The sequence below is a fragment of the Jaculus jaculus genome, chromosome 13 (genome assembly GCF_020740685.1).
Source record: "Jaculus jaculus isolate mJacJac1 chromosome 13, mJacJac1.mat.Y.cur, whole genome shotgun sequence".
NCBI classification, from domain to species: domain Eukaryota; kingdom Metazoa; phylum Chordata; class Mammalia; order Rodentia; family Dipodidae; genus Jaculus; species Jaculus jaculus.
In genome coordinates, this window is record NC_059114.1 from 72,424,464 (window position 1) to 72,437,082 (window position 12,619).

Below are 12,619 nucleotides of genomic sequence, written 5' to 3' on the forward strand. Positions count from 1 at the left end.
ACGCGGCGCCGCACGCGCACGCCTCTCTAGTCCTCCAGCGGCTCGGTGGTGACGGGGATCCTGAGGGGCGGGGCCAGTTGAATGGCTTGGCGGGAGCGGCCGAGCATGCGCGTCTTGCCGGGGGACTTATGTGCACTGAGCCCTCCGGCTTTCCGTCCCCGCAGTGCCCTGCTCCTTCACCAGCCAGCTGGCCGGTAAGTGGGGTGAGCCGGAGGACTCGGGGGCTACCTTGTGAAAGTACGTGTGTGTCCCTGGACCGGACACGACGAAGCCGTAGTGTTGCGAGAGGAGAAAAGTCGTTTTTCTGAAAGTGAGGGAGAGTTTAAACAGGGCGCAAGTGGGGCTCGCTCGGCCTGAGCCGTCCGTGCACCTCGTCTCGCGCGTCCCTTCGCTTGGACTCCAGGGTACTTCATCGTGGACTGGCTGGTTCGGGGTTCACGGGGCCCCCGAAAGTCAAGTGAGCAGTGTCCCTGAGCCTCTCACGGGGAGTCCTCGGCCGGAGATGTCAGAAGAAGGGTCTCTGGTTGTAGTTCTTCCTCGGTGACTCCCTTTCCTAGAAGCCCTTGGGTACCTGGCATTGGGCACTAGACTGACCCGCTCAGCCCCATCCAGGAAGGCAGAGTCTCCAGGAGGGATTTCCCATCTCTGGGGACGCCCTCCTGCTTCTCTTCCTTAAACTCTATGATAAAATCTGAACTGCACCAACTGTGGTCTGTGGATTTCATTTTTGTTTTTCTTTTATTTATTTTTTTGACGATTTCCATAATTGTAGACAATAACCCATGGTAATTTCCTCCCTCCCAACCACTTTTCCCCTTTGAAATTCCATTCTCCACCATATCTCCTTCTCCCTCTCAGTCTCTCTTTTATTTTGATGTGGATCATCTTTTTTTCCTATTATGATTGTCTTGTGTAAGTAGTGACAGGCACTGCCAGGTCATGCATATCCAGGCCATTTTGTGTGAAGCAGCATGTTGTAAGGAGTCCTACCCTTCCTTTGGCCCTGAGCTTTGGAAAGGGTGGCAAGATATTTCAGTGCTGAGCGCTCCTCTAGAACTTCTTCTCAGCACCATGGTGCCTTCTGAGTCATCCCAAGGACACTGCCATCTGAAAAGAGAAGCTTCTCTAATGAAAAGTAAGAGAAGCATTAATATATGGGTATGAACATTAAAAGAAATGCTTAGCCAGGCGTGGTGGTGCATGCCTTTAATCCCAGCACTTGAGAGGCAGAGGTAGGAGGATTGCTGTAAGTTCAAGGGCACCCTGAGGCTCCATAGTGAATTCCAGGTCAGCCTGGGCTAGAGTGAGACCCTACCTTGTAAAACCAAAAAAAGAAAGAAAGAAATGCTTACTGGCAAATTGGTGAACATAGTATATACATTTAGCCAGACACCAGCAGACATTATACCCCTAGGGGTTATGACTACCCCTGCTGTAGGTTTTCAGTATCAGGGAAGTATTTCTTCCCATGGAGTGGGCATCCAGTCCAATCAGAGAGCAATTGGTTTCCCCCATAACAGACATGCCACTATGATTTTTCAGTATGTATGTGGAGTCTTCAGCAATAGGGTCTTACCATCTCTTCCTGGTGGGAAACCAAGGGCCTTGGCAATGGCCTGTAATGTTTTGGGGACACCAGGGACCTCCCTGGCCAACGACTTACTAGAAGGTATCCCATCCCTGACACTGAAAATTTTCCAGTAACAATCTGTGGTTCCTGAGTGTTCCATTGTCCAGAAAAGTAGGTTTTCATATGATTTATTTATATCCTCTTAGATTTTGATTAGCCCTCCCTCCACCTTTCCTTTACTCAATCTCTTCCCCTGACCTCACTTAGGCCTTTTCACCCCCATTAATCTATTCTTCTACTTAAATATATACCATACCATCCTATTAAGTCCTCTCCCCGCCCTTTCTATTCCCTGTATATCCCCTTTTTAGTTTATTGGCCTCTGCTACTGAGTTTTCTTCCTACTCACATAGAAGTCCAATCATTTGTAGCTAGGATCCACATATGAGAAAGAACATGTGACATTTGGCTTTCTGGGCCGGGATTACTTCACTAAGTATAATCCTTTCCAGATCCATCCATTTTCCATTTCATTTCTTTTATTAAAAGAACCAAGAGGCCACTTAGAGAACGTTTTGTGTGACCATCCAGCACCTAACCCCTGAGTTAATGTCCAACCGAGAGCTAATAATTGCCAGCATTGCTTAAGATTTTGTTGTTCAATTTCTCAGGTGTTCAGTGCTCTCTGGGAGGAGCGGGTGTTGGCCGGCCGCAGAAGCAGGACCTTCCCTCTGCACCATGCCTCTCCTAACCCAACAGACCGAAGATGACAGTGATGAGTACAGCTTAGTGGCCAGCCTTGACAACGTCAGGAATCTCTCCACTGTCTTGAAAGCTATCCATTTCAGAGAACATGCCACGTGTTTTGCAACTAAAAATGGACTTAAGGTGACAGTGGAAAATGCAAAATGTGTGCAAGCAAATGCTTTTATTCAGGTATGTTTGTATGGTAGTTACCTTTAAGCCGGTCACAGATGTTTTCCCCCAGGTTTAATGAATTTAGAAGGTCTTGTTTGACAAAATTTGTTACAGAACAAAACGTCTGTAATTTTCTGTCTCGGTAATTCTTTACTCATCATAAACAGAAAATAGTGACTAAAATCTATTAAGGCTAAACCATAAGACACAATTTTTAGTGCTTAACTCTTAATCCTCACAGTATGCCAGGAAGGTGGGTTAATTCCCATTTTACATATGTTGGAACCACAGCAAGGTTTGCCTTACAGCAGGTAAATATCTGAGTTCAGACAAAAACGCAGAATGCTTATTTTCTTCCTCCTTTTATTAAACATGTTTTTTCCTCCTTTTGGCCATAATAGAAATCTATCCTTACAAAGTAGTATTTACAAAGTAGTATTTATGTGATTTTAGATAGGCTTTCACCATTCAGCTCAGCATAGTTTAGGACATTTGTACACAATATGACCTCAGAGGTGAAGGAATAAAAGGGGTTTCCTCTTAAATTGAAAACTAGTCTCATGCAAGCATCATTGAATTGTCTTTTCAAGTGATTAGCTATACTGATGGCATAAAAAGGAGGCAAAGCCGAACATGGTGCACACACCTTTATCCCAGCACTCAGGAGGCTGAGGTAGAAGGATCTCTGTGAGTTGAAGGCCACCCTGAGACTGCATAGTGAATTCCAGGTCAACCGGGACTACAGCAAGATCCTATCTCTAACCCTCCCCCTCCCCCCCCCAAAAAAAAACAATGAAAGGCAAAGAAACTTCACAGGGGTGATAAGGTTTAGATCCAAGAGGACCTCTATAGCAGTGTAAAATCTTTAACTATGAAACTATTGAGTAGTCTAATAGGTAATGGTTGTGGAATCTGAGAGTCCATAGTGAATTTCAGGTCAGCCTGGGCTAGAGTGAGACCTTACCTCAAAAAAAAAGAAAAATTATTCTCATGGTGCTAACACAGTATTGGTATCTTTAAAGCAAATTGAAATTTAGAATTTTACATATGATTTTTTTTTTTTTTTTTTGAGGTAAGGTTTCATCCTAGCCTAGGCTGAAATTCGCTACAGATTCTCAGGGTGGCCTTGAACTCACAGCAGTCCTCCTACCTCTGCCCCTCCTCCCCCCCCCCAGTGCTGGGATTAAAGGCGTGTGCCACCACGCCCTACTGAATTTTCATTTTTTAATATGGCCCACTTTCATCTTTGCTTTTTTCACAGGCTGAAGTGTTTCAAGAATTTATGGTTCAGGAAGAGTCTGTTACTTTTCGAATTAATTTAACTATCCTTTTAGACTGTTTATCTATTTTTGGATCAAGTCCTATGCCAGGTGAACCATTTTATTATCATTATAAAGACATAAAAATATTCATTATGCTCAGTGATCAGAAAAATAGGAAGCTCTTTATGATGTAAACATTTCTAGGGCTTTGGGGGGATTGAGGTTTCTTTTTGAGACAAGGTCTTATGTTAGCCAACATTCACCTCAAACCCAGTGTATAGTTGAAGTCGGTCTTAAATACCTGATTATCCTACCCCCATTTCTGAAGGGCTAGAATTACAGGCATGAGCCATCATGTCTGGTTTTATGCAGTACTATGGGAGCAAACAAATTGGTCTCATGCTTGTTAGAAAAGCTCATTACCAATTGAGCTACATCCTCTGGTCAATCCATATATTTTTTTAGCCATGCGTGGTGGTACACGCCTTTAATCCCAGCACTTGGGAGGCAGAGGTAGGAGGATCGCTGTGAGTTTGAGGCCACCCTGAGAATCTGTAGCGAATTTCAGCCTGGGCTAAAACATAAGGAATTCTAGGTCGGCATGAGCTACAGTGAAACCCTACCTCAAAAAAAAAAAAAAAAAAAAAAAAAAGATTTTTTTTTTTTTTCCCTCAGCAGAGGAAGGGATTTACTTCAGTTTACAGACCTACAAAAGGGTCCATAGTGAAAAAAAGATTGTTTTTAGAAATTAGTTGCCAATTAATTCTGCCTCTGTTGGCAATAATCATGGATTTTAACAGTTCAAACTGAATGTGTGTTTATAGTTTCTTTCATATTTGTAAAGCTATTAGTGCCTTTTTTTTTCTTTCTTTTTTGGTAACTTTTCAAAGTAGGGTCTCACTCTAGCTCAGGCAGACCTGGAATTCACTATGTAGTCTCAGGGTGGCCTCGAACTCACAGCAATCCTTCCACCTTTGCCTCTCCAGTGCTGGGACTAAAGGCATGCGCCACCATGCCCAGCCTATTTGCATTCTTAATTTGCAAGGCTTCCAGGATTTTAAATTTGAAATCAAAGATGATTTTGAACAGTCACAAATGTCTTAATCATTAAGAAACATTTTAGGGTGTGGTGTCACGCGCCTTTAATCCCAGCACTTGGGAAGCAGAGGTAGGAAGATCGCCGTGAGTTTGAGGCCACCCTGAGATTACATAGTGAATCCCAGGTCAGCCTGAGCCAGAGTGAGACCCTGCCTCAAAAAACCAAAATATATATATACACACATTTTAATTACATTTTTCTCTAACTTGTCCAGAATTATATAGCTACCTAGTAGCAGAGAAATATAGGAATCAATTTTCTTGACTCCCAGTATATTGTGTTCAAAATGTGCTTGCTCAGATAAAAATAAAACTTGAATAAGAGGAGGAAAAGATCATGACATCAAAAGTAAAAGAGAAACTGATTGAGATGGGGAGGGGGTATGATGGAGAGTGGAGTTTCAAAGGGGTAAGTGGGCAGAGGGAGGGTATCACCATGGGGTATTTTTTATAATCATGGAAGTTAATAAAAAATTAAAATGAAAATAAAACTTTGTAAGATCATAAATTATGTCTGGTTTCAAATAGTTCCTTCCAAGTATGGCTTTTATTTGCTCTGGGGGTTATTTTGAGAGTGAGGAAATTTACTTGTTCTTGTCACAAAAGTGCCAAGAATCTCCAGTATTGGATTTTATTTCATAAGACATTGACCTGAATATCAGCTAAGGGAAATTGATGATTCTCTAGAAAATTAACTCTGCACTGACAGCTTCCTTGCTAGGTTGTTGGTTTTATTGTTATTGTTGTTTGCTTGTTTGTTTCATATATTTATTTGAGAAAGAGAATGGGTGCACCAGGGCCTCCAGCCACTGCAAATGAACTCGAAACACATGCTCCCCCTTGTGCATCTGTCTTACATAGGTCCTGGGGAATCAAACAAAACCTGGGTTCTTTAGCTTTGCAGGCAAGGGCCTTACCTGCTAAATCATCTCAAGCCAGTACAGCCATGAACTTATTGCTTCTGTCTCAGCTTTCTGAGTGTAACAGGGAATAACAGATGTGCCCTACCACTCTGTGAAGCCCTGACTGACCTGGAACTTGTAGGGATTCTCTTGTCTTAGGCTACGATTAACTACCAGCTTCTCTAGCCTAATTATGCGTTGCCTAATGCGATGAAGGATATGACTTCCCCAGTCCCTTGCTTTGGCTCTTCTGCTAGTTAGGAGAAGCCAGAGTGTCAGTATTCCTCCCCCTAGTGGTTTGAAGTGTTGAAACTTGTACTACCACTAGCATCCCTCTTGTCCCAAGTTTGGCTTAAAATCTTTAAAAAATAGAAATACTGTCTTCCAGTAGGAGAAGTTGGAAGTAATCTTAATAGTGAATATATAGACATTGTCAAACACAAAATGCACCTTCAAGAAATAGCAGAGCCTGTTTGCTACAATTTTGTTTTTGGCCATGTTAGTCCATGTAGATGTTCCATCCTGAAATGGTGTATGTGTGTGTGTATCAAATCAATGAACCTGTTTCTAAGGAATGTTTCACAAGCAGAAAATAATTTCAGCAAGTATATTACATTTTATTCTGCAGTGATTTGGGTGGTTGGAACTGGTAAGTTATGTGTGTACCTGTGTGTGTATATATATATACGCATCTGTTAGGCGTTTGGCAAAACAACTTGCTTTTGTCATTTAAAAAAGCAACCCCAGAACCATAAAGCTAAACCCACTATGGCTTCTTTGTATTGCAGGGACATTGACTGCACTTCGGATGTGTTACCAAGGTTATGGTCACCCTCTGATGTTGTTTCTCGAGGAAGGAGGAGTGCTGACTGTTTGCAAAATTAACACTCAAGAGCCTGAGGAGACCCTGGATTTTGATTTCTGCAGCACCAATGTTACCAATAAAATTATCCTGCAGTCAGAGGGACTCCGGGAAGCATTTTCTGAGTTGGACATGACAAGTGAAGTCCTACAGATCACCGTATCTCCTAATAAACCCTATTTCAGGTACCTGAGTGCAGTGATAGTTCTATGGGTACAATTGTCCACTTACACACTAGCTTGAATGCAGAATTGTTACTAGCTGTTCCTACAATTTCAAAACTTTGAAAAGCCATTGATTTGAAAAGCCTCATAATTTTATAGAACAAGACATAGGAAACAAAGTGTAGGAAGAGTGATAAACCACTTAGCATTTTATAGTTAAGTAGTGTTGGCTTGTAGATGAGAAGCCCAGTTTCCTAATCCACAAGCCTATATTTTCATTGTTGTATTATGTGCTGATACAGATCAGGTTACATAATGAGAAAACTTGGACTTAAACATTTGGAAAATATGTTCATAGTATAAGGTTTCTGTAACAGTTCAAGGTACAGAAAGGAAGTAGGTATTGCCCATAGCTGGTTTATTTACTTAGGAGCCATTGATCATCTACTGTGGGCCTATCTGTCTTGTTAGGACTGAAAAGAAAAACCTTAAAATTAAGCTGAAGAAAAAATAGGGAACAGCAGAAAAGGAACAAGACTTCAAACCATTAAGTACCAAAGTAATACAAGGACTTGGAGAAACAGTACATGAGTACTCAGGCAGGATTGGTCAAGGTTGGCTTCCTAAAAGAGGCAGTTTCCATCAGGAATACAACATTAAAACTGTCAAGACTGGGTCGGGCATGGTGGCGTGCGCCTTTAATCCCAGCACTCAGGATGCAGAGTGAGACCCTACCTCAAAAAAAAAAAAAAAAAGCTGTCAAATCCTCCTGATACTTTGTCCCAGGTTTTTTTCTCCAGAATTAGAGTCTAAGATACACGAAATCCATAATAGCTAGTAAAGTCTAATTGAAAAGCATAATGGCTATGTGGGTAATGTGCTTGCTATATAAGCCTGAGGTCCTGAGTTCAAATCCCTAGCACCCACGTAAAAGCTAGTTATGGAATCATATGCATTTAATCTCAGTGCTGGGGAGATGGAGATAGGATCCCTAGGGCTTGCTTGGCTAGCCAGTCCAGCTCATTCAGTGAGCTCTGGGTTCCTTGTTGGGTCCTGTCTCAAAAACTAAGCTGAATAATTGAAAACAACCACCCAAGTGTTGACCTCTGAGCCCTGCACATATGTGCACCCACACATGTAAAAGTGCACACACATGAGCACACACACACACACAAAGCATACCTGCTTGTAAATGGCATGGCAGTAAAGACTGGGACCAGGACTCAGGGCTTACAGTTGACTTAGCCACAGGTCTGGTGTGTGTCACTTCTCTGTGCTATGTATTTCTAGGTTAAGGGTGAGGAAGAGTCACCATCAGCGTATGCAGACTATGGAATGTACACACCTGCAGGCTGATGGGGTGATTTTCTTCCAAGCTGTTGATCAGTCGCTAGCTTCCCTCTGCTCCTACAGTCCCTGGGAAATATTGTGATGCTTGCTAAAGTGCATTATAGCTAGGTGTGGTGGCACATGCCATAATCCCAGTATCCTGGAGATGGAGGCAAGGGGATTGTGAGTTCAAGGCCAGCTTGGGCTGCATAGTGAGCTTCAGGCTAGCCATGAAGATTCCCACCCAAGCAACCAAATAAAGTATATTATGACCAGATTTTTAATACATCTCTTTTAGCTTAAGGAAGCTTGGAACCTAATCTTGCTTATTATTGAACCAATTAATGAATGAGCTGCTCCTTTTCAACTCTAGGTTATCTACTTTTGGAAATGCAGGGAGCTCCCACCTTGACTACCCCAAAGATTCTGATTTGGTGGAAGCATTTCATTGTAATGAGACCCAAGTCAACAGGTCAGTTGTCTTTTCTTTTTTAATTTATTTTTTTTACAATTTCACACATTTATATAATGTATGCCATGTATTTTGATCATATTCACCTCCATTACCGTTTATTTCCCCTCCCACTCAACCCCAAGCCTGACTAACTTTCTTCTTACTTTCATGCTCGGGTGGTGGTGGTGGTTTTGATCCAGTGGGTTAAATTATGGTTGAGTGGGGGTTACATTTACTTACCAGTGGCTACACCACTGAAGAACATGGCCTTCCCCTAGCACCATTGTCAGGGAGGAGTGGGGTTTCACGAGCCGCTCCTCCATTCATGATGGAGTGTTTGTGTGGGAAACCAACTGCTGTGAGTTCGTGAGCGCGAGGACCTCGCCACATCCAGAAGACAGCACTCCACAGCGCTCTTCGTCGTCCCGCTCTTACATTCTTGCCCCTCTTCTCCATGGTCCTTGAACTTTGGAAAGGCTGATACAGATGTCCTTTCAGGGTTGAGCACATGTTTATGCTCAGCACTGTTGCGAACTATGCATCTCTGCATTAACTCCTGCCCATTGCAAAAAACACACTTCTGTAACGGAGAGCAGCACTAATCTATGGGACTAAACATAAATATTTAAAAGGCAGTGTGACTACCTGTTCATTTACTGTAACAACATAGTAAGTTCCCCGTAGGACCTGTGGCTTCCCCAGCCACAGGGTTCTGACCAGGTTCACATTAGCAGACAGGAGTTCCCTGCTGTAGAGCAGGCCCTGGACTCAACTAGGAAGTGGTTGGTGACCTCTATAACAGTCATTCCACTACTGAGGCACATGTTGCCTGGTGGGTTAGCTGAGCACACATGGTCCACTTCTGAGTAAGACTGTTGACAACTTTTCTCCTCCAGCAGCCTACCTAAAACCTGCTGGCAGAATGAAAGCTAGCCAGCAGGGAAGAAGCTTCCAGCTCATTTCCAGCTTGAAACTGAAGTGTGTGAGGTTTCTGGCAGTAGGAACTTAGCCTCTAGTTTTGGTGAACTTAGCCTGTTTTGTCTCAGGGGCTTCTGTGGCCTCCTTGAATAAGTTCTTAACATAAAGGTTGCCACTGGTGATAAAGATAAGTTAAATATTACATTTTCATTTAAAGACAATCTACTAAAATACATAACCTTTTAAAAAATGAGTAGGGGACCAGGCGTGGTGTCACACGCCTTTAATCCCCACACTTGGGAGGCAGAGGTAGGAGGATCGCTGAGAGTTCGAGGCCACCCTGAGACTACATAGTGAATTCCAGGTCAGCCTGAGCTAGAGCGAGACCCTGCCTCAAAACAAACAAAAAAAAAAAAAAAAAAAAAATGAGCAGGGGCTAGAGAGATGGCTTAGTGATTAAGGCTCTTGCCTATAAAGCCTAACATAACCAGAGTTTGATTCCCCAGTACCTACATAAAGCCAAATACACAGTGGCACATGCATCTGGAGTTCATTTGCAGTGGCTGGAAGCCCTGGTGCATCCCCTTGTGCACGCATGCTCTCTCTTTCTCCCCCACCCCCTTTGCCAGGCATGGTGGCACATGCCTTTAATCCCAGCACTCAGAAGGCTGAAGTAGGAGTCTTGCTGTAAATTCGAGGTCAGCCTGGGCTAGAGCAAGACCCTACCTAGAGAAACCAAAAAAAAAAAAAAGTTGGTGGTACATCTACTTAGGGAAGTGGGGTGGTAACAAATGGGTGGATTTTTTTTCTTTAATGAGCAAAAGTATTTGATTTTTTTTTTCTTGTATTTGTTACTTAGTAGTTCTTGCCTAATTTTTGTCCTTTACTTGGAGTTATGAGCACTGCATTGTATCCAAATAACAGCTTTTTATTACTCTTTTGCAGATACAAGATTTCATTACTGAAACCCTCCACGAAGGCATTAGTCTTATCTTGTAAGGTATCTATTCGGACTGATAATCGAGGCTTCCTCTCCCTACAATATATGATCAGAAATGAAGATGGACAAATATGCTTTGTGGAATATTACTGCTGCCCTGATGAAGACGTTCCTGACTCCTAGTCTTGAGTGTGCAGTTTATACTGGTTTGAGTACTCATTCTGATCGCAGCACTCTTCACAATTTCTTGTCGGATTGTCTATGGAGCCTGAAGAAGAAAGGAACAAGGTCCCCACAGGCTAGTAGCAGCTGTAGATTGTGTAAATAAGTGTTTTTGTATAGTCCAACCATCACTTACTCGACTGTCCCTTTAGCTCCTTTTGAGCTTATGCGGATTGTTGTGGATCAACATAAATTAAGGACATTGTGAGAGTCTAAAGATAGAAGGTTGGATGAACTCATGTCTGAAATTTGCTGTTAATTTATATGGCATTGTTAACTTGAATTTCGAACAGGTCGTTAATGCTGATTCCGTCTCTCAGTGTCCCATCCAGACCAATGTCAGATTTACTTGGATACTTTTCAGAAACTTGGAGGTGGCTCAGCAATCTTTATTTTAATAAATTTCCCCCAAGAAATTCTAATGTTTGTCAAAGTTTGAGAACCACTGCTCTTGAAGGATACTCTCGGTTTATAACTTTTAATTGCCCCAAGGTGACTACATGTGACTTCTCCACAAACATTCTGAAGTTGAGGCAATATTAAACCAGTTTGAACAATACTTTCTTTGGTTTAAAATTTAAAGTATGCCTTTTGAAAAAAATTATGAATAGGATATTAAAACATTCTGTGTACATACTATTTTCTTGTTCTCAGAACAGATATGTTAAGTACTGAAATAGATACCTTCCATTTGTCTATAGAAGCTTCTTGAATCAAATCCAAACAGCTATCAAGTTTTTGTATTTTCCAGGGTAGTTTCACTGAAATATTTTTTGTAGCATGTAAATATTTTTTTGTATAACCTAATGCTAATATCTGAATTGCTTTAGTAAAAAATAAAATACTAAAATGAAGCTTTTGTCTTTTTCTGTGCTAACCTCTTACTGTGGACTGGCACTAACAGCCTGTGGGTGTGCTATTTCTTCATGGGAAGAGTGTCATTCCATTGCAAGAATTATTTCCCATTCTTGGTAATTATCAGTTAATTCCAGTCATTATGACTCCCATATCCTAAAAGTGCCCCAAGACCACTGATGGTTGAAAACCATTTTAGTGACAGCCACCAAAACCTGAGGCTGCCTTCATTAAGCCTTTTAAACAGGACGCCAAACAGTGGAGGAAGTTGGCCTGGAGATACTGCAGCAGGTGCCTCACAGGGCTTCCCCAACCCCCTACCCCGTGGCTGTGTGTACCCTGCTTTCCAGGCAATAAAGGTTCTCGGATATAACCTGGCTAGTGCTTGATGTCTTCCTTGTAAGTTTCCCAGGCAATGCCCGCTGCTACATAAAACAGTAGAATTTTGTGAACTGTTACATGCATTGAAGAAGAAAATGGATGGATCTGCTAAATGTCAAAAAATATATTTTGTTTTGATAAACTAACTCAAAAAGTAATTATGACAATAATGAGTTGACATTTCAGAAATGACATTTATTTTTAAACGAACTCCACATGCATGTGCCACCTTGTGCATCTGGCTCTACATGGGTCCTGGGGAATCAAGCCTTGGGTCCTTTGGCTTTGCAGGCAAGTGTCTGAACTGCTAAGCCATCTCTCCAGCCAGAAATGACAATTTTCCTTTATATTTAGAAGATGGCAATATTATAACACAATTTTGTCTATCTAGTTTTCCAGTATTTACTGACATCCTCCCCTTAGAAAACTTCAGTACATTTCAAATAAGATAGTTCCATTTGTTTTTGTTCAGTGGTGTATTGGGTACCTAGCATAGTACCAAAGACATAATGAACATTCACTTTCAGATTAGCGCTTAACACCTTAATTAGGATCATTTGGCTCTAAATTTATTTGAGTAAAAAAACTCGAGTTAAATCTTAGGGGATTTAATGAAGGATGGGTATGTTTGGACATTTAAAACTTGCTTTTTAAGGTGTATACACTTCCAGCTATTTAGAAATGACAGAACTAGTGGATTCTTTTAAAATCACTTTAATACCAAGGTGCTTTAGTAAAGAATTT

At 41.8% G+C, this 12,619-nt stretch overlaps 1 protein-coding gene across 3 annotated transcripts; it reads left to right on the forward strand.

Moving 5' to 3' along the window:
* Positions 1 to 71: 71 nt before the first annotated feature.
* Rad1 (RAD1 checkpoint DNA exonuclease) lies at positions 72 to 11,489 on the forward strand. 3 transcript variants are annotated; one of them, XM_045132593.1, is made up of 6 exons: positions 72 to 194; positions 2,242 to 2,506; positions 3,750 to 3,858; positions 6,539 to 6,797; positions 8,479 to 8,577; positions 10,423 to 11,489. In XM_045132593.1, the coding sequence occupies exons 1-6, from the start codon at positions 82 to 84 to the stop codon at positions 10,598 to 10,600; spliced, it is 1,023 nt and encodes a 340-aa protein (XP_044988528.1). In that variant the 5' UTR covers positions 72 to 81; the 3' UTR covers positions 10,601 to 11,489. The 3 variants fall into 3 exon arrangements, with proteins under 3 accessions (XP_044988528.1, XP_044988529.1, XP_004652571.2); XM_045132594.1 differs by lacking the exon at positions 72 to 194 and adding an exon at positions 201 to 457; XM_004652514.2 differs by lacking the exon at positions 72 to 194 and adding an exon at positions 201 to 404.
* Positions 11,490 to 12,619: the final 1,130 nt, after the last annotated feature.

Bases quoted from the DNA above. Each gene is read 5' to 3' on its own strand.
- Rad1 (XM_045132593.1), top strand. From the start codon at position 82: ATGGCTTGGCGGGAGCGGCCGAGCATGCGCGTCTTGCCGGGGGACTTA. The intron at 195-2,241 runs GTAAGTGGGGTG...TCAATTTCTCAG, and splicing joins CTTCACCAGCCAGCTGGCCG to GTGTTCAGTGCTCTCTGGGA. The intron at 8,578-10,422 runs GTCAGTTGTCTT...ACTCTTTTGCAG, and splicing joins AATGAGACCCAAGTCAACAG to ATACAAGATTTCATTACTGA.